The 22780-nt window shown below is 40.2% G+C and overlaps 1 protein-coding gene across 1 annotated transcript in view; it reads left to right on the plus strand.

The window, feature by feature from the left end:
• stt3b (STT3 oligosaccharyltransferase complex catalytic subunit B) overlaps positions 1-22780 on the plus strand; it is a 93979-nt gene that overhangs the window by 31239 nt on the left and 39960 nt on the right. Inside the window, exon 2 of the mRNA XM_031295958.2 lies at positions 15705-15813. Within this exon, the coding sequence (XP_031151818.1) occupies positions 15705-15813 (109 nt within the window). The remainder of the gene's footprint in view (positions 1-15704; positions 15814-22780) is intronic.

Below are 22780 nucleotides of genomic sequence, written 5' to 3' on the forward strand. Positions count from 1 at the left end.
TGTCACAGAAGCATCTGTTGCAATTGTCCGCTCATCAGTTGTCAACCCAATATATTCATCAGGCATGATTTTTCTTTGGAGGAGTCATATGTGGACGGATGGATGGCTACATGACTGAACTATTTTGGCTCAAGATCATGGATTTACCCCAGTAATCTGAGACCCTGTGAAACGATAGGCTGCAAATGAATTGCACCAGCCCATCGGTTAGGCCAGTGGTTCCCAACCTGGGGTCCGGGGACCCCTAAGGGGGGCGGCAAAGATCACAGGGGGGGCGCAAGTCTTTATCTGGTTTGAGGTTGAGGTAAAAAAAAAAAAAATATTTGCACATGTTAAACAAATTATGATAATACACTAGAATATATAATGTATACAAAAGTCTGTATAAAAACTATATATTTTTGTTGTCGCTTAAACTTGTAGGCAGGCTACTTAGTAGACCAAACCTCCGTGACCTCTTAACCTGGGACCCTTGCTGTCATCAGGTCAGCTGTTAGCTGCTATCATCCTCGTTTGTCCTGCCGCCACGGCATCACTATTTTATAAACGAAACATGGCGGAGAAACGTAAAAGTGCTGATAACTCCTCTGTATCAAAAAAGAAAGTAAGGGAAAGTTACCTCAACTTTTGTTTCGGACGGGGGGCTCAGCTTTTCTTAGACATAAGTAGGGGGGGCGCCAAGGAAAAAAGGTTGGGAACCACTGGGTTAGGCTACATCAGTTAGTAAACGGCTGACATTTTGTTTTTTGGAGTTGAAAAGTACTAAATGTGTGCTTGTTTACATGCTGAAAGCTCAGTCTGTACAGGTTAGGTTATAATATTAGCTGTTGTGGAGTGATATTTCAGTTGATCTTTGCAAATAGTACAGTCAAAAGCATCCTTCTGCTGAATCTTGCCTTTTACTGAGGGGAGTACAAAGATGACCCACATACATTTAGTAAAATAGCAGGAGAATTCATTGCTGTAGGTAAGTTTATTTATTCTTGACCATCCGTTTCATGTGTGAAAGCTTTGCCTATGGACCCACTGCATTGTCCAAATTCCATGCCCTATCTAGGTTCAGTCAGGGACATTCTTGGGAAATGGGAAGCTAAGCTTTGTGGGGAATTGAAAGTATTACAGGCCACACTAAGAGGAGCTTAATGTTTTAATAGACGACCAGTTTGCTTTGAATTCTGACAGATTCAGCTGCATTTCTGCAATCATTCAGTGGAATATGAATTTCAATTTCAATTTTATTCATAGTATCAAATCATAACGAGTTATCTCGAGACACTTTATAGATAGAGTAGGTCTAGACCGCACTCTATAGTTTACAAAGCCCCAACAATTCTAGTAATTCCCCCAAGAGCAAGCATTTAGTGCGACAGTGGCGAGGAAAAACTCCCTTTTAGGAAGAAACCTCGGCAGACCCAGGTTCATGTGATGAACAGTGGCAATAATAGTCACAAAGATAATGGAACAGTTACTACAAATGGTAGTCGTAGTAGTTCATGTCATAGCAGGGCACTGCAGGGTGTTACAGGATGTAGCGTGGCACAGCAGAGCATAGCTGGACGTAGCATAGCAGGGAGTGCAGCAGGACCACGGCGACAGCTGCAACCAAGATCTTGGTGCCATCCTAATCCAAGGAAATATGCTGGGCGAAAAAAAAACATAAGGACTCCGGGGAGTAAGTTCCCCGGAGCTAGGTTAGTAACAAGCATTTCTGGGACAAGGATGCACACATGAAGTGTATGATAGGAGCGGTTTTAAGACTGATCAAGGTAACCTCAGTCAAACCTCTTTTAGGTAGGTTTCACTTTACATTCTGTACACTAACGACTTAATACAGGTGTAAGGAAGACTGCCTCATCTTGTTATACTCATACCCCTACGTTGGCGATAGTGGGAGACATGGGATGGGAATCATGTGAGGTTCGCTGGAAGATATGTATGGCCCAGTTATGGAATCGTCTTTTAGATATGGACGCAAATAGGTTGACAAGGAAAATATTTCTCTGGGATAAACACATTCTTGGTCCTTGGTCTAACGACATATGCAACTTGTTTTGTAATTATGGTTTTGGTGAGTTGTTTCTTAATAATGAAAAGCTGAATATTGGTTTGTTTAAAGAATCTGTTTGCTAAATACAATAAGCAGTGGGCTGACGATATATGGGCTAAGCCAAAATTGCGTATTTTTGTAATGATAAAACCAGAATATGGCACTGAGAATTATGTTATATATATAATCTGTCAAAAAGGCAAAGATCTTTATGTGCTCAAGTGAGATCTGGTGTTTTGCCTTTGACTGTTGAAACAGGACGATGTGTTAATGTAGAAGGGGAAAAACGGATCTGTCCCATGTGTTTGAATGATATAGAAAATGAGTTCCATTTTGTTTTCTATTGTCCTTTTTTATTGTGAACAACGTGATTTGTTTTTTTTTGTTTGGTAGGATAAAAGCAGAGATTGACGTGGTAAATATGGATGATGCTCAAAGACTGAGATGGCTGTTCACATATGAAACATATAAATTAGCCAATTACCTAGATAAAGCTTGGGAGAAGAGGAAAAAAGCTCTTTATCGAGATGAATTGTAGATGAGTGTGTGTGTGTATACATGTATGTGTGTGTATATGTATATATTTGTATTCATGTATTCCTCCGAATGATTTGTATATGTGACAGGAAGATCTTTGTTAAATAAGTAATTTTGTGGTGTCTTGTAATCCCATGTGGGATGGGCCAAAATGTTTGGCATGACACAGCAATAAAACATAACTAACTAACTAACATCTTACCTAAGAACGCATTCTGCACAGTAATTGCTGTGGTGTTAAACCAATACTTGTTGGGTTTCAGATTTCTCATCTATCTTCTGTAATTACTAATCAATACTAACCTTACTTCAGTTGGTTAATTGTTTGCCACATGGCCACCTCTGTATAGTATTATTGAACACAAAGCACAGTTGCCTAATGGTTTTGTCATTGATGGATTCCCTGCACATAAGCCTACAGTTTTGCAAATTGATAATCTCGACCCCTGCCTATTATGGCAGACCTCCAGTCTCAGTTTGTTCCCTTTGTTATTACAGCCTATTTTTAGGTTGCCTTTTTTTCCCTTTTTTTTTTTAACTAATACCCTATTGTTTTCCCTCTATTCCATTCTACATACTAAATGGCCAAAAAATACTTGCTCCCTGTACAATGAATGAAATGCACCGTAGTGAAACTCCAGTGTCTGTCATGTTGAATTTTTGTAGACACAGAAAGGAGGTGGCGAATTCTATCATGTTTTGTCCACCTACATTTACATATATTGGAGAGACAAAAATGATGTAGGCATCAAAAAAAGTATTTTTTGTTGTACATTGGGGGGAAAACACAAACGCAGGCTGCAGTTGTTTCTTTCCAATCTGAATTCACATCTCCTGTTGCATTACTAACACAACACTAAATTTCATCCATCCAGTCTGCTGTTGTCTATTACTTTTGTGTTTTCACTGATGTTAATCATACATATTGTGATGTTTTGTCCACAGCAGGTAGAGACAGTGTGGTGTGTTACAAGGGTACACACCGCACAGTTCAACAAGGTTATTTCTCAAATCCCAATTAGGGGTTATTCCTATATAGGATGTAGAAATGTTCTGGTTGTAGGACCATCTCAGTTGATCTCATTGGACTCAGTTGGCTGGGCACATTCTTCTGCATCATCATATCATTGAGAGCAGTCAGATCAAGCTGAGCAACTGCTTTGTTTAGATCACTAATCAGTTTGTAGTGGTTTAGTTTAAAAGGCAAGAGGCTGTGGAGTGTAAAACGAGTCTGTGTACCTTGAAATTTCTTAATAGACCTCCACTGCCCTGTGCCCCCCTCAGGCAGCCGCAGGCCTCCACCTTTATTACATTACATTACATGTCGTTTAGCTGACGCGTTTATCCAAAGCGACTTACAATTAAGTGCTTTCAACTGTGAAGGTTCAAACTCCAGACAACAAGTAGTAAGTGCAAATACATTAGCCTTAAATAGGCAAAGCTACAAAGAGACACATGAAAGTGCAGGTTCAAGAATCTTTTTTTTTTTTTTTTATCCGTGGTGTAGTCGGAAGAGATGTTTTTAGCCTTCGGCGGAAGATGTGTAGGCTTTTGGCCATCCTGACATCGATGGGGAGCTCGTTCCACCATTTGGGAGCCAGCACCTCATGCAATAAGATTAAATGCTACTCGCCACTTTCTCTCTTACAAGTTTTGTACACATTTGTTTTGAAAGTTTTATCATTTGCTACTTAACAACTAGGCCTACTATATGCTGCTGAACAACCACTATAGAGTAGTGCAGTTTCCAGTGGAACTTGCCTAGTCAGTATCTAAACTTTTCTCCATCTGTTTCTTTTTAATTGGAACAGGGTATGGCTGTGTTCTGTAGACATACAACCATGGGTGTTATTAAATTCATATAGCATGAATGATATGAATTATCCAAGGCGATATTGATATTTTATTCAGTTCATTTTCTTAATCAAATACTGAATTCATTGTAGTAATTGTGTAAGTAAACAAATTGTAAATGATCAAAGAATTGATATTATTGCAGTTATTGGTATGGTCAATATCAATGCCATTGTTTGAAATAGGCCCAAAACTAATATTTTTCATTAACGTGTTTTTTTTTGTTTTGTTTTTTTTTAATTAATCCTTTAGCACATAACATGTCAAAGATAATGAAAGATGATTGGACGTTTTTTTTTTTTTTTTTTTTTACTTCTGAAGACAAGCTCCAACTAATTTAATGTGCTCCAGAGAGATCTGATCACTCCTGGCCTATCACAAGTTAGCAGCTAAAAGGGACCTAGTATTTAATTTTATAATGGTGCAAAACAAAGAAAGGCAAGCAAATTTAATGTATGCCCAACAAATGTATATTTTTATTGAATGTATAACTTCAGACATTTCAGCAAATTTGAGCAACTTTACCATTCCTGTCCGGCCATGCATGCTTAGACAGATTGCATTCTTGCTTTGGACTTATTTTGTGTCAGAGATGCTACTGCTGCATGTATGATCACTGTGCATTCGTGGCCCTGTTTGGATAATTTATCATTCAGTGCATCTCCTTGTCTGCTTATAGCTTGTAAGCATCTTGTCTAGCTTGGCTAAGAAAATAGCCTAATTCAAGATTGATTGTTTTGTTAGACCCACAAGGCATTATAAGGCTGCGTCAATTCTGATAGGTATTGCCAAGCTGTTTTCACACAGGTGTGAATAACCACCTGTGTGTCTGTGAAAAGATAATTAGTATTGCCAATAGCAGTGACTCTGCTCTCTATAAATCTGAGATCAGAAAAAATGTAGCGCTCATTAGCTAATTACCTTAAAGTATAGTTAAGGCTGCTTTGTGAGTATTTTACACACAAAGCAGCACGTTATAAATTTCAAACTACAAGCTTATTTGTGCATTTGCTATTAGACTAAGAGAAACAACAATGACACATTCACAGAATAGCACCTAGGCAAAGACGAGTCTTTATCAGGCTGCGCCCCATTTCAACATAGCATAACTCTGCTCCTAAATGCCTTTTTTTCCTTTGTTTTTTTTACAACCCAAACTTTTATGTGGGAATCTTTATCTTGACTGTCAAAATGTGGTGCTGGAGCAAATAAACAATGCTAGTTTATAGCTGTTCTGTGTCTAATGGGTATTACCAGTTAAAGCTGGGGCACAATAATGTGTATTGAAATTATTCCCCTCTGCAAGTCAATATGTATGCCATTATGTCTCTTTACCTCAAGATATGTAATATGATTTTTCAATTTTCATTCGTTATTACCAACAGGCAGTAGTTTGGCTCTTTGCATATTGACATGATGATCTTACACCTCACCAAGGCACAAAAAACAGAAACCATCTGCTTGTGTTAGCATTGCCAGCTGATCCAAATACATGTTTAATCAGTCCAGTAATTTAATTGAAATTCCAATGTTGTGGGATTTTATTATTATTAATTATTGTAACCAAAATAATTAACTGCATGAGTGTTTAATATTCAAAATGTTTTGGGTGCAGCTATTCCAATATTTCAAATTTCATGGACCTCTTCAATCGATCTCAAAAGATTAGCTCTGCACTCAAGATTCAATTGAAAGAATGCTTCCTGAAGTGTCAGCAAGTGTTCACACAGTGAAAATATATTTTTGTCTGTTTGGGTTTTTCGTTAATGGTTGACCTGGCAGAATAATTAGCTGCATGTTTGGTATTTATCTCCCAGTGATGCTGTTCATGTGTTTCTGCTTCTCCGGTTTTTATCAACAACCCCACATCAACTGAACATTGCCTCATTGAACCTACTGCATAAGCTGTCAGGCTAGTAATTACAGCCAATATTTAGTTTCAGATTTACTAAGTGATGCCTTGTCATGTGCGCAATATTGCCATCACACATCCACAAAATGCGCAAGCACGCACGCACACACCTCTTCGATTGAAGTGATAAAGCAGCTAGATGATATGCCAGTATGTTTCATGTTGTCAGATGATGGCAGGCATGCAGGACATTCAGTATTATTAAAGCTATTTGGCAGCTGTCCAGTGAGCCGGTTAGTGTGACCCTTCCATCAGCATAGAGGTATTAGTTTTAGGGCAGGATGTGAAAGTGCACAGTGTGACTGAAAACTGTCATGCAATTCTCAGGTAATCCAACCAGAAGATCCTATTGGGGGACTATTAAAAGGTAAAATGCTATAGGGTACATATAGTTGTAATCCTATTCAAGTTATTGTAAAACCGTAAGTGAGGGCCATCTCTAGGACCCTAATCAGAGTATCGCATTTACAGTTGGGGTTGCAGGTAGATCTAGTGGTTCATAAGACTTTAACTGGATGATGCTGGATTATGCGCTGTCCCAGTGAGGATCTGTCCTGCTGAAGTATCCATAAACTGGACCCTGAATCTGCAACCTACTATCTCTTTACTCAACTGCCTCACAAATGGTAACCATAGATTAAAGCTCAGTTGTAATTTGATTTCTCTCACTGTCTTACTTACTGTCTTATTGCTTTAACTTGTATAAACTACAGAAATTCTAATTTTATATTGTTTATATATATATTTACATCCTTAATTGTCTGATATTGTAATATTAACTACTATACTTTTGACTTGTGATTGCATGCTAATATCCCCCACCTTCATCTATCAAGGTCCCCTTCTTTTATGACAAACACTTTGATAAAGTATCACATGCGCTGCTTCTTTCATTATAGTATTTCAAGTCTGCTGCCTCTAAAAAAACACCAAAAAAAACCCACCTTGGCGATGCTCAAACCTTACGTCTGGGTGCCTTTGTTGTGTGAATGTTGTATGCGCTCACTTCCCTTCTGGGTCCCCAAGCAGGCTCTCATTTACATGTTATTCATTCAGAGTTTGACAGAGGTGGCTAATTAGTCAAGGTGGTGATTACACCACTGAAACCAAAAGTCTATGTCAGACATTCACCATATCGTGAACCAGTGGGGAAAAGGCAATGATGCATCTGATTATGTAGTCAATACTGAATGAGGCATTACTGCCTTGTAAACAGCAATGGAGCCCACTTAGGGCTATCATCATCAGCATGACTGTCTCAACAGGAAACTGGTAATCAGTAAAACAGACCTTGATTCAAATGAATTATGATGCCTGCAGGGGGCCCCGAGTGATATAAAGTGCACAATATGCCACTCCCAATTTTCTGTATTGCTTTAAGATCTTATCGAAGGGGTTGATATAGGGGCCATTTTACCCCCTTCATTTTCGTAGCCATCAATCAAATTTGTATGGTGTTATTAGGTGTGTTGGTTCACCTGCTGGTGGTTGGAGGTACTGCAGTGGCATCACTGGTCATCAAGTGCTCTGTTGCCTGAGACCATATTGGCAGCTATGCATTACATTACTAATGTGCCTGGCAGAGCTATTATCCGCCTCATCAAAGGGACAGGGCAGGTGTAAAGCACTCTGCTCTGCTGTCAATGAGATCATTGGAGAATGGAGAATGGGTTTTATGGATGGCTTGGCAGGGTGCAAAGTTGTGTTTTAGAATGCTTTTTTTTTTTTTTATTCCCTTGGTTTCTGCCTCACTGATTTGACAGTTGCAGAACAATGAGGCAAAAGTGGGCGACCAGTTCCACCCGCATTCAAAGTCCCAGTGTGGTAAAACTCTTACACCTGGCTGTCTCTGCAGCTTTGCACTTTGTAATATTATGGTTCATTGCAGTATTTAAGTAAACTCACAGAATGTAGAAAAACAAAAACAATTGTTGGACCACCATCTATTTTTAAAGGAGCAGTTTGGTTGGCCACTGCAAATTGTTTACAGTAAATTTAAGCTTTGGAGGATGGTGAAATGATAAAATCTGAGCTGAATCTTTCTAGACAAAAAACAGATGAATGTACAGGTGTATTCTTTTCTGTGTGACTCCTACGTTCCAGTTGGATGGTTTGTTTGTCATAGGCTTCAGTTTGCCCAGATTCAGGCCCCTAGGCCTCAGGTTGTTGAGGCATATGATATGATTGCCCAAGGAGCCACAAGGATAAACACGGTCAGTTCCTCAAAAGCTTTTCAAGATAACTTAAAGAGGCACAATGCCTCTTATACTTTTATTTTGTTTTTTTTTTCAAGTTTTTTTTGAAATAGAAAATATTGCACATCTGATTTCTGATCACTTTGCTCCAATTCATACATGTAATGAGTAACTGCTGTCATGAAGACAATTTTTCACATTTCCCCCATTTTAACTGTTTTACTGATAAATGCTTTGGGGATAAATACACTACAATGTGCTGTTTTATTTTAGTGATTATTTTAGATTATGAATGGTGCTTAACAAATGCACATTCAGAAATGTAAACAAAGTATTATTATTGTCATGTACTGTATTATTGCCTCTGCCTCATACAGGCTCTCCCTCCTTCCTCTGTCTCTTTTTTTGTTTACAGTGAAATAACAATCAAAGCTAAGGTGACTTTACTTCCATGGAGAGTATGTAACTATTTAGTCTCGCATTGCCAGACCTTCCTCTACAGCGCTGCAGAGGAGGGTCTGGCGAGTCCACACAGCATTCCGGGATGGGAGACAAACATGCTCTGGTTTATTGCCATTTCTTTAAACCAATCACAATCATCTTGGGCCTAAGCCCCGCACAGAGCAACGGCCTCTTCAAAATAGCCTCGGGAAGGAACTTGTTTAGGTGGAACGTGTGTACGTTCAAAGGTTGTTTTAGTCGTGCAACAGAAAACTTATCTAGCTGTCTGGATTTAACCTGCAGAGATCTGAGGAGCAGTTAACCATAGCCCTCATAAATTGACCGGAGTTTAAAATGCCAATGCAAGGAAAGCAGACATCTGGCTAAAATGAAAGACATCTGGCGGAATTTCCGGTGGCACCTGAACAATCCCGGAAGTGGAACGTCGTAGACTACAAACTATCACCCAGTGTGGGAGGAGTGATGAGGGAGCCAGAGACAGATGAGCTCACAACACTCTCACAAGCACTATTTGTTTTTCCGAGGTAAATTGTTATATATTTAGCAGCCTATATGAGTGGTCTCCTCTCTATGCTGTCTCTACCTCTCTCACCCAAGTGAGGGAGCGGCGTCTGGCAAATGTCTGAGCTGAAATTAGCATTAATGTAAAAAAAAAAAAAAAAAAAAAAAAATCAGTGAATGCACAGGCAATTAGTGAAAGCCACAGTTGTGGTGTTGAAATAAAATCCCATCATCTTTGTCTGAGACCGAGACAACACTGAATAAAAATGCGGTTGATTTTGTGACAAGCCGAATACGAATGCACTGCCGAGGTCTTTCACCACAGCTCTGCTGACCGGAAGTGCACGCATGCCGCGTTGAGACTCTAAACAATGTGGGATGAAGAGAGGAGGGCTAACGTTAGGCTAGGGCTAACTCCTTATCGGCTGTTACTACGCAGCATTTTCCTTGCCAGTGTATGGTCTTTAGCAAACAAAATGGATGATCTTCAGCTGCAGATCACCACTTGTAAATGTATTATGGACTGCAACACCATGATTTTCACGGAAACATGGTAACAGTGCCGTTGTTGACGATGTTGTTTACGATGCAACAGCATGTGCGGACAATGAGTGACATTATGAAAGCGAGGCACACGAGTGTAGATGACATTACCCACGCAGTTGACTAATCACTCACGGACTCTCCCCCTCTCACACACATTGACCAACTCTGGCAGACTTGCTCTCTCCTCCTTTTCAACATGAAATAAAAAAATTAATAAGTCATCAAATTTGCTGTGCTTGCACGGTCTCAAAAAATGCAGTCTGGAGCCCTGCATTCCTGGACAATCAATAGAACATCAAAATAATAAAACGCCAATATTAAATGTATTACATAAACACAGTTGTAAACAAGTTGGACCTGTTTACAGTGGAATCAGTTATTTGAAATGCTGGATCTTTTAGAAATCATGCATGGTGCTCAAGATGAACACAAGAGACCAGTTCTCAGAATTGGGTTTTGAAATGTCTGGCCACTGCATGCTCTTTTGGGAAGCAAAGATGGGAGGCTGTTCATGAGGGAGGAGAGCTTCGACTTCAGGTGTGATGTGAAGGCGTTGGAAAACCAGGCACCTTGTGATGATTAATGAGCTACACCTCATGCCAGCAATTTTAAACGCACTGTCCTGATCATGAGCGTAAGCGGCAGCTTTGTGACAACTCTGCTGCTGCCTCTTCCTGTCTTACACACACACACACACACACACACACACACACACACACACACACACACACTAAAAACACACACACACACACACACACACTAAAAACACACACACACACACACACACACTAAAAACACACACACACACACACACACACACTAAAAACACACACACACACACACACACACTCACTAAAAACACACACGCACACTACAAAAACACACACACACTCACTACAAAAACACACACACACTCACTACAAAAACACACACACACTCACTACAAAAACACACACACACACACACACACACACACTCACTCACTACAAAAACACACACACATACACACTCACTCACTACAAAAACACAAACTATAGTGCCAACTGAATCTCACTCTGTGGAGTAGATAGAAGTGAGGAAATTCTGTTGATTTGATTTGGGGTTGTTGACAGGCCTGTGTTATTTGTGCTTGTTTTGAGGCCATACTGTTTTTGCTTGTGTGTTTGTGTTGACATTTCTTCAGTCCATAATTAATATTCCTGGAACATACATGTTAGGTAGAGGTGTGACGAGAACCACTAGAGCTGCAGTGCAGATGGGAGTGAGACTACGTCGCCTCTGCAGCTTGTTCTCACAGTGAGTCACGGCAATGCCGGTAAATAGGGCTGGGCAACATATCGATATTATATCGATATCCTGATATGAGACTAGATATCGTCTTAGATTTTGGATATCGTAAAATCGTAATATATTAAGTGTTGTCTTTTCCTGGTTTTGAAGGCTGCATTAGAGTGAAGTGATGTAGTTTTCTGAGCTTAGCAGACTGTTCTAGCTGTTCTATTATTTGCCTTTACACACTTTGTCATTAAATTGACATTTCTGATGATTATTTATCAAAAATCTTGTGTAAATATTTTGTTAAAGCGCCAAATGTCAATCCTACAATATCGTCGCAATATCGACATCAAGTATTTAGTCAAGAATATCGTGATATTTGATTTTCTCCATATCACCCAGCCCTACCGGTAAAGCGGTCGCAATTGTGTGGTTTCAGTTTTCAAAACTTAATTTAAAAAAAAAAAAAAAAAAAAAGCGGGAAGGTACTGGAACTGAATTTCTGGTACCAATATCAGTAAAAATGTGAATGGTACCCAACCGTACCCGCCACTTTTAAATCGTTTGTGTGGCATTTTGGATTCCCGGTGAAAAACGCAACAGTTGTTAGGTCTGAAGAGGTTAGTTATACAGGAGAGAAGCCATTTGAGGTTATGGCAAAACCTTTCACAGTGCTCGTTTTTTCATTTTGTGACTTTCAATTGAATAAAATTTAATCTTTGAAGTTTTCTTTAAAATAGTGTTAAAATCTTGTCTCGTTCACATAACTCCAATATGTTGTCTCGTGAGCGGAGTGTCTTGTCACACCCCTAATGTTAGGTCATAGGCCAAGGAATCATTTATACAATTTTGGTGCAGATCTGGATTCAGGTGCAGTCTTATACAGGGTTCAAAATTAGCACCATCTACCAGCCAAATGCTGGTTAAATATGTAAGTGGCTGGTAGGTTTGCCTCACTCACCAGCCAAAAAAAACAATGGTAATCTATTGAGTGGCTGGTAAAATTTCATCATCCACTAGTCATTTGGCTGGTTGACAGAAATGTTAATTTTGAAGCCTCGGTGCAGATCTAATCATTTATACTTCTGATTAAAGAATGTTCTCATGAACTATTGCATCTGCATACATTTACAAAAATCTGGTACTTGCATGTTTGTGTGATTGTCTATTCTTGCACTTTGATGCAGATCCCTACTAGTGCGGTGCCCATTTATAGCGCGTGCCTGTTTGGAAAAGGCCGATTGCTTGGTTCCCAGTATTGCTGCTTGCAGCGTTGTCGGGAGGCGTGCCCCTTCGAAGCATTCTCAGACTAACACAAAATTTGCGACTGTTAAAAGTGAATCGCACCTAAACATAGCTTTGCATTGTTTTGTGGCATTTTCAGCTCGTTGCTGTAACCTTACCTTGTTCATTGGGTGACAATGTTGTTACACTTAATAGAGCACAACAGTCCGCCCACAGCGGTTTCCAAAAGTAAAAATACAATGCAATTTCTCCATTGACAAATTGGAGTATAAGCCATAAAATCGTAACTGTCGATGGTAGACTTAAAACCAGCATGCCGACATGACTCAGCGATTGTATATGCTCATATAGACACCACAAATCATGGGGCACTACTAGGGCTGGGCGATATATCGATATTAACAATTATATCGATATATTTTTAAACTTGATATGGAATTGGACCATATCGCATATATCGATATAGTTCAAATTTGCGCTGTGATCCTTGCTCCAAGCAAGCTGCTGACCCGGAGCTCTCTGCACTGCTCTCCGCACCTTCTCTTTCATGCACAGAGGGGGGAGGGGCAGGAACAGACACTCAGCCACTCTTCAACAAACATAGAGGAAGCAACAACGTTTGCGGAGCGTGCGGAGGTGATTGGAGATTGGTGGAATTGGTTAGTAAAAGAAAAAGCAGTGGCTCAGTAATTTGGAGATGGTTCGGATTCAAAGTATCAAATGAGCAACAAAATCACGTTATATGTAGGCAGTGCCATAAACAAGTTACAGCCAGGGGTGGAAGCACTACAAACCTTTTTCACTACCTAAAACAGTGGCAAACTGCGCGCTGCAGAAGCCCCAGCCGCAAGCCATCGACAACCAGAAAAAGCTCCAGCCCCGAAACAAAGCTCACTGCAAACTTAATTTTCCTTAACTTAAATGTGCCGTATGAAAAGAAAAGTGACAAGTGGTGTAGCTACTATAATGGTGTCACGGACTAGCGCTGAAAACTACTCGACAAAAGTCTGGAGTTGACGGAAATATTGCGTGGTCAAGCCCCTGGCTGTGAACGGTTTCATTTCCTGTAAGTTCTTCACAATAAAAGTCCTCTGTTATTTTGGTATTTGAATGTTTTTATTATGAAGCAGCAACATCCGGAAATGTTGGGCATTCATTAGCAGTAACGTAACGTGACTCCTATAAGCATTGTGCATTGTTACTTAGCAACAGCATTCTTTGACAAAAGCTGTCCAATCCGTTACAAAGAATGTTTTACAATCCACCCGCCACTGTGGCTGGTATACAAGGCAAAGTCACCCGCCACTTTGAAAAAATACCCACCATTGGCTGGTGCTAATTTCCCACCCTGTACATGTCATATTTGGCTTTGACTGAACATTTGCTCTCACTTTGCGGAAAAAATATTGGGATATATATCGTATATCGATATTCAGCCTAAATATATCGGGATATGACTTTTGGTCCATATCGCCCAGCCCTAGGCACTACCCTTGTTTTGAGATAAATGTCTTTTATTCGCGATGTCTTGGATAAGTACTTCATTACCCACAATCCTGAACAATCCCACAATCCCACAGTGATGCCTCTGATTGGTGGAACTCATGCTGGTGAGGAGGGGGGGTGTCAGTACCCGATCTCTGCTGCCTGCACGATCCGTCACGAGGATTTACGACACTGCATGAATCACAATCTGTTCCACGCTTCTGACGTTAGCCTCTGCCGGGAAGCTAACGTTAGTTTAGCTAACAGCTAATTCGGCTAACCGCTAGCTGACAGCTTGATTCAGTCTAAAATAACGTTAATTCAAACTTAACACTGGGTAAAGCCGTCTACAGCTGACGTAACAGCCGTTATATATGTTAACGGTTATTTCTAGGTTTTATTTTGATGGTATTTTAAAGTTATTACATGCTGTTTCAGCTAGCGGTTAGCCGAATTAGCTGTTAGCTAAACTAACACAGCTTCCTTTATTCAGTGGTGCGCGGTGGTTTATGGGATGAGTAGTTCCTTCGCTCTGAGATGACGATATGTACAGTCTTGTACCTTTTTTACTTTTTTGGTATTTTCTGTTCGTTTTTCTACTTGAAATGATACGTTGTATGCTTATGAGTCACATACCATCTGGTTAGCCTAAGACATGGTCTAAAACTCTTTATATACGGATTTTTCCAGACGTCAATGGGAGAAATGAATGGGAAATTTACTTCCGGAACCCAAGGTCTCTCAGAGGAGGGGCGGGACTGTTGAGCTCTATATAGTCTGAATCAAAGAACCTCTCTAGTGTGTAAAAGAGCTGATTAGTCATGTCAGATGATTTCCTGTCCTCTCTGGTAGAACAGGTAATTGTCCTTTAGCAAACTGCTCTGCCTTGCTATAGGGTCTATATGCATGAAGTGTCTTCCATGAGGTACAGTATATGGGCCTCTGAACATGCCATAAAGCAGCCCACATTAATGAGCTGTGCAGCCAAGAAGGTGCCTCTGAAAATTTACTGAACACTTGCTTCGTTCTCTTTGGCAGCAGTCTTCTCAACAGTGTCAGCTCTTTCGATCTGCTGCTTGACAGTGTTCCAACCCCCTCCGCTTATCACCGCTACAGTGTGAATCAAGGCCTGTTTGCTGTGAGATTCCATATTTATTCTCAGGGGTTTTTGCTTGTTTTGTTTTTTTTTGCCCTGATTTCTCTGTTCCAACACCAGACCCATTTTACGCATTTGTCACCTCAGCACATGCCAGTGGTTGCAGTTTGAATTATCTGTGCAATAAGCAGGCTTTGTTCTGAAAATGCCACAGTATGTGTGAGCTCCCTTCATCTCTTTTTTAACCGAGGGCTGACCTGAGAGATGTTGGCATCAGCACAAAGGCGCACATAGTAAATGGAGGCTTTATCTTCCCTATTTTAACAAGGCAAAGTCTCTGCAGCTTACCCATTCAGACCGCCTTCAGAAAATCTGGAAATGAAATAACCTTTTCTTTTCTGGAGTTAAGTGTTTTCTGGGATGTCAACAGCTATAACATTTTTGCAAAATATGGTCTATAAATGAAAATGGATGTTTCTTTTGTGTGTGTGGTTATAATGTTGCCTTATACTCAGCCAGCCCTCTTCTCTTTTTCTTCTGCTGCTTCAGGTTCAATTACAGATCAACACACCATCTCACCACAAATGGCTTCTACGAGTTCCTCAACTGGTTTGATGAAAGGGCCTGGTACCCCTTGGGCAGGATCGTTGGTGGCACAGTAAGTTTCTCTTCAAATTGATGCAGTCAACCTCCGCATTTAAAAAAAAAAAAAAAAATATCTCATTTGGTTTTATTGTTCAACTATTCTAGGGTGTCTTCAGGGGAATACAGATTTACTAAAAATAAATGATTGGAATGAGATGAGACGGTGAATGGTTGTTTGCAATTCTGAAAAAGGGGGAAAGAAGTGTGCTTCACACACAGTGTGTATCACACTGCTCAGCCTCTCCAGGAGGTCTTATGTAAGGGTACTGGAAAGGACGCTCCAGGCGATTAATGAACCACAGATGGAGGAGCAGTGCAGCCTCCATCCTGGTCGTGGAACCTCTTCAAAATTATTTTTCTTGGAATTTACGGCCTTTATTTGATCGGACAGCTTAGACATGCAAGGGGAAAGAGATGTGGAATGACATGCAGCAAAGGGCCGTAGGTTGTAATTGAACTCAAGGCCACTGTGGCGAGGACTAAGCCTCCGTACATGGATGCACGCTCCACCCAGGCGCCCCTCTTTAATCTCTTTAATCTTGGAAGAATACTGCAGGGGTCATGGAACTCGCCCAACTTTTTTGTGTTTTTTGTACCTGGAAATGGCTTATGACCACGTCCTGCAGAGATGGACTGGGTATACAAGATGCTGGGGCCACTGAAGTATTCGTTTTCCAGAATGAGAGATGTGTATTCCAGAATGGAAGATGTGTATGTATCAACAGCAATAAGTTAAAGGTTTTGCCCTGATGATTTTTATGGTAGGCCCTGCTGAGGCGTATAGAGTTTCCAGTTTGGTTATCCATGTATTGCATTGCCACATTTTGCTGATGATGTAGCGCTTTTGGCTTAATCAGACTCTGACCTCTGGTGTAAACTAGCTTGCTTTGCATCAGACTAGGGCTGCACGGTATTTTGTTTCATCGTTTACATCGCGATGTGCGCATGCGCGATAGTCACATCGCAGGCCGTTGCAATGTTGACACTAAAACTTTTTTGCTGCTTGATAGGAAAGTAAATTTTCACCGTTCTTTTTACATGATTGTTACTGGCCAACCCTTCCCCTTTAAGACAGGTAGCCACGTGGGCAGCGTGTGTATGTGACGCAACGTTAGTCCGACGGGGTTTGTTATGGGAAGTGAGGCTCTCCCGTTAGTAGAAAAGTACCGTAAGTGGCCGCTGACACAGTGATGCACATGCTTTTCCATGGGTAGTGAAGCAACAGTAGTCTGTTTTTTATGTTTGCTGCAAAGACGAACTAAATTACCCGATTAATGCAACGTTATCATGACATATCCCGGCCTTTTTTCACCGCAGAAAGCTGCTCCCTGCCTGGCTAAAGCCAATATAGTTAGCCTAAAGAAACAATGCGTCTGTCCCAACTAATGTTACGGTTCGGAGCAGCAATGCTGGAAACGTAACCCTGATCTACAACAGCAGTCTGTGTCTAATATAACGTAATTTACACTGATTTAAGTTTGTTGCTAGTGTAGTGTGTGACATGCAGGTCTGCATGCACAGCCAACCAATCACAATCAATGTTGATCAGTTTATCAAATAAACAAGCAGGCACCGCTAGTCGACCGCAACATGCATGCATTATTCATTTCATTGACTTAAGCCTGGATTGATAGTATTATATGAATACAATGGAGTCATGTCAGTCAACCAGTGTGTTTAACTACCTAATTTCCTTCTTCAAAATCACTTCGGAAGAGTAGTCACAGCGCATTCTTGCTTTGGTGTTTGTAAAGCATTAAAGTTCAACAAAGAATGGTTCACATAAGAAAAGTTCCTTTTTTTTCTTTTTTTTTTCCTATGTAGATGCACTCCCCTACAAAATCACCCCAGTGGTCGAGAATGATTTATTATTTCCAAATAGAGCTATTTGTCATTTTGTAAAAATTAGTCTTTCTTCATATCACAATATATACTGCAGGAAAAAAAATATCACAATGTCAGTTTTTTCCAATATTGTGCTGGCCTACATCAGACTATAAAATAGTTTGGATGAAGGTCAGCAACTCCAAGTCTGAAGCCATGCCACTCTACTAGATTGCCCCCTTTGGCCTAGGAGCCCAGTTGCTGGCTCAGGTAAGGGAGAACAACATTGGGATCTTGTTCATGAGTGAGGGTAAAATGGAGCCTTAGATGCAAATGCATATTGGTACAGAATTCCCAGGCATGTGGGTGTTGTAGTTGACTATGAAGGGTACTAAGCCTGAAGGCAATTCTCTGGATTTATAAGTTGGAATCTCACCTGTGGTCATAAGCTCTGGGAAGTGACTGAAAGAATGAGACCACAGCCCTTTATTAAAAATAGGCAGTTTGGGAATCTGATTAGGAAGAGCCCTATGCACGTCCATATGGAAAAAGTCCAGGCTTGTCCACCTTGGAAAAATTCCAGATAGACCCCAAAACATGCTGAAAGGATTACACGTCCCACATGGCCTGGGAATGGTTTGGAAGATGCTTGCTGGGAAAAAAGCAAGTCTAGGCTACTTACCATGCTGCCGTTGTGAATTTGACCTACTTAAGTGGTAAAAAAAAAAAGATGGATGGATGAAGTTTTATATTAGCCATGGCTGGAATTTGTGGGGAATTTGCAAAAATCTGCAGTCCAACATCACTAACCTCATAAATCAAATATTTTGGTAGAAGTGATATTTCTACATGGCAAATAATTTACGAGTAAGTGTTGTAGAGTTATAGAAAACCAACAGTCATGACAAGCATGCTGCTCATTCTGTGTAATTGAATCTGTAATTGAAAGGGGCATGTTCGTACCAGACATTGCTCTGAGGAACAGCGGACTTTGATTAAAAAGTTGATTGGAGAGGGGAAAACATATAAAGAAGTGCAGAAAATTATAGGCTGCTCAGCCAAAATGATTTCAAATCCCTTGAAATGGCATCCAAAGCCTGAACAACGTGGGAAAAAACGGTCAACTACCATTCGAATGGATTGAAGAATAGCCAAAATGGCAAAGGCTCAACCAATGATCAGCTCCAGGAAAATCAAAGAAGACTTAAAGTTACCTGTGAGTACTGTTACCATCAGAAGAAGGCTATGTGAAGCAAGCTATCAGCTAGAAGCCCCCGCAAAGTCCCATTGCTGAAAAAAAGACATGTATTGAATAGGTTGAAATTTGCCAAAGGACACATTGACTGGCCAAAGGAGAAATGGCGCAACATTCTGTGGACTGATGAGAGCGAAATTGTTCTTTTTGGGTCTAGGGGCCGCAGACAGTTTGTCCGACGACCCCCATGCACTGACAGTAAAGCATGGTGGTGCAAAAATTATGTTATGGGGATTTTTCTCATACTGTGTTTATCGCATACCAGGGATCATGGATCAGTTTCAATACATCAAAATACTTGAAGAGGTCATGTTGCCTTATGCTGAAGAGGAAATGCCTTTTGAAATGGGTCTTTCAACAAGACATTGACCCAAAACACACCAGTAAGCGAGCAAAGGTTGATGTTATGGAGTGGCCAGTCCAATCCCCAGACCTCAATCCCATAGAAAAGTTGTGGGGTGACATCAAAAATGCTGTTTCTGAGGCAAAACCCAGTAATGCAGAGGAATTGTGGAATGTAGGTTCAATCGTCCTGGGCTGGAATACCTGTTCACAGGTGCCAGAAGTTGGTCGACTCTGCAATACAGATGTGAAGCAGTTCTCAGAAATAATGGTTACGTAACTAAATATTAGTGCAGTGATTCAAAGTAAAGCAAACCCTTGATACATTTTTCAGTTTATACAGTAAATGTTTGAGTTTGTAAAGAAAAATGCAAATACTGCTATTTTTTTGAACAGCCTAATATTACTTTTTCTTCACTTTCTGTAAAGGTATAACACAAACTTGATCAATTTTGGTCATGTTTTGATTTGGAATTAAATGTGCAGTGTTCCCAATGCATTGATATTATGGAATTCAAAGCTATTCTAAGGATTTTGAGCATTATTCACTTTTTTTAAACGCTATTATTCTGAACACAACTGTATATACCCGATGTTGACATTCAATAGCAAAAAAGAATCTTTAAAAACGAAGATGTATTCAAGAGCACATCAGGATTACTCAGATAGTGATATGTAGTCAGTATTTGTCCTTATTAGTGGTAAGTGCAAGACAAATGGGAAGTAGATCTTCACTCTGTTTTAATGGGTATCCTCAGTGCTCTGCATGTGTGTGTTTGTGGGAGGGGTTAATAAAAGCAGTGCAGGGATACCACTAGAGCTGCAAAGATTAATCGATTAGTTGTGAACTCTTAAATTAATCGCCAACTATTCTGATAATCGATTAGTCTGTTTGAGTAATTTTTTTAAGACAAAAGTAAAAATTCTTTGATTCCAGCTTCTTAAATGTGAATATTTTCTAGTTTCTTCTGTAATCTGTAAGACCTCCTGTGACAGTAAACTGAATATCTTTGAGTTGTGGACAAAACAAGACATTTGAGGATGTCATCTTGGGCTTTTGGGAAACACTGATCCACATTTTTCATCATTTTCTGACATTTTAGAGACCAAACAACTAATCGATTAATCGAGAAAAAAATCAACAGATTAATCGACTATGAAAATAATCGTTAGTTGCAGCCCTAGATACCATAGAGCTCTATAAGCCTCCGCCGGGCAGCATGGATTTAAATCACAATCCAGTAGCAACAGTGAGATGTTAACTTGACAGATTCCCCTTGGCTGCCATGGCCCACCCTGTTTACCAGCAGCAACGATTGTTGTGAAACATTGACCCTTTTCAGTGAAAAATACAACATGCCGATTCCACGCAATTTATCTTCCATTTCCCCCTCCTCTGTGCATTTCTTCTCCCAACCTCGTCTTCTCAGCCCTGCATCCTGACAACTGTGAGGACGTGCTTAAAACACCTTTGGCCTATCCATCTCCCTCTTTAACAACCCCATCTGCCTTCTTTCTTTTGACCACGCTTCATGAACCTACCAGGTTTGCACTCTGAGCTGTAATTGCACTAGCTTATGATGCATCAGGACTACATAATCCAGGTCTTAAGTGCCAAATAAATGACTCCCAATGTGTTTGGGTTCAGCGAAGAGGCTGGAATAGAGCCTGGCCCTCGGTGTCTGTGGTGTAACTTTCTTTCTCTTCCTACTTTTTCTTTCCGTCTCTGTGTAGGTTGATTGGAGAGTTCCTCTGTACAGCTGAGACAGCGAGCCATGTTAATATTGTGTATTGCTATCAGATGCCATTATCATTACAGCACCAAGCAGATGGGGCAGGAGCAGTAGCCACACTACATGATGATGTTTAATCATAGTATTCACTACTGCATAAGAGACACAAGGAATTGGAATCCAAAACCCATCCATCAGAATTCATCTGTCATAGGCAATTACCATCAGCTACTGGTAATTGCATATGACAGGCCTAGTTTGTAATAATAGATGTGATGGGTCAGTTACAGTTCATGGATACTTGGGTCAGGCCTTGTATCTATTGGGTGAGAGCTGAAACTTGTGATTGGACTGGTAATCGTAATTGGAAGGCGTATAGTTTTACGTTAATTTTCATGACATTTACAAGATCCCTGGGCTGCACAACGCATTGTCTTTTGCATACAAATAAGCATACACAGCCCACATCTTTCCTCTGTACACTTGTATTGGCATTTCATGAAAGCATGAGTAAAAAAAAAACAAATAACTGCAGAGTAATACACACATAGTTAATTTGAAGATTATAGCGAGTTGTGCTGATCTCTGCTCAAATTTAGTTTCACTTAAGTCATTTAATTTTCCAGTTGAACATTACTTGAAATATTTTTAATTTACTCAGCAGACTACCCTCAAACTAGACCAATCTAGTTCAAAAGGGTCTAAATCAAAATGGAGGACATAGAGCTTCTGTTTTATCAGAGCTTTGGTTTTATACGAGGTGGGAGGACAATAGGTTCTGTGATGAGCAGTTACATTGTGTAATGTATTACTTCCTCTTAGCAGAACGGTCTTCTATCTGTAGATAATTTCTCATGTTAACTCTGTTTGCTGCAACATCCATTTTCTGCCAGAATGTCTTATTAGGGCTCGAGCACAAAAGTGCGACGGAACCTATTGTTTTTGCTCAGATTATTTTTACCAATTCTTCGTCGCATTTTTGAGGGGGTTAGAATGCACGAAAACTCACAAAAATGCACACATGTCACAACTCGCAAAAATTGCAAAGATTCAAAATAATTAAACATCCACCACTAGGTGGCGCTATTGCAGAAAAAACCCCGTTTGGCCCTATAACTCCCAAACCGTACATCTCACATTCAAAAACCATATATTTTCGCCAGGGGTGCGCATTGGCACTGCCCTCACAATTTGATTCAATTACGATTCACCAGGTAATGATTCGATTCAATTCGATATTGCAATGCATCAAAATTCTGCTGCACACAACAAGGCAAATTTTTCATCAGTCACGAGGCAATACAAGCAGTCAGATATTGAACAACAGATTTTATTGGCTGCTATGTGTGTATTATCACTCTCCTGTATCTTTGACATAAATGCCATTAAATAAAATTAAATGGTACAGGGTATTGGATATGGCATTTTCAAACCTGAAAAAGAAAACATAAATCACTGCTTTCAGTGCTTGTAGTGATTTGTTGTTGTTGAAGCCAACTCAGGATGCCAACGATCAACATGGTTCGTGAAGTTTAGTTGTATTTTCAACGTGCTTGATTTTAGTGTGGCAGGTTTTAGTGACATAATCGATTATGGCACTTTGCCGCATCAATGCTGAACCGTGTATGCCCCGCATTGCGATGCATTGCCGAATCGATTATTGTTGACACCACTAATTTTCGCATTCCCTGGATCCAGCTGAATCACCTGATATAGGCCACACCCATTTCCGCTTAGACTTTTATGCGTGAAAAATCGCGATTTATCGAAAACCTACTTTGCCGAACTCCTCCTAGACCGTGCGACCGATCTGCACGAAACTTGGC

This window comes from Sander lucioperca, chromosome 14 (genome assembly GCF_008315115.2).
Source record: "Sander lucioperca isolate FBNREF2018 chromosome 14, SLUC_FBN_1.2, whole genome shotgun sequence".
NCBI lineage: Eukaryota > Metazoa > Chordata > Actinopteri > Perciformes > Percidae > Sander > Sander lucioperca.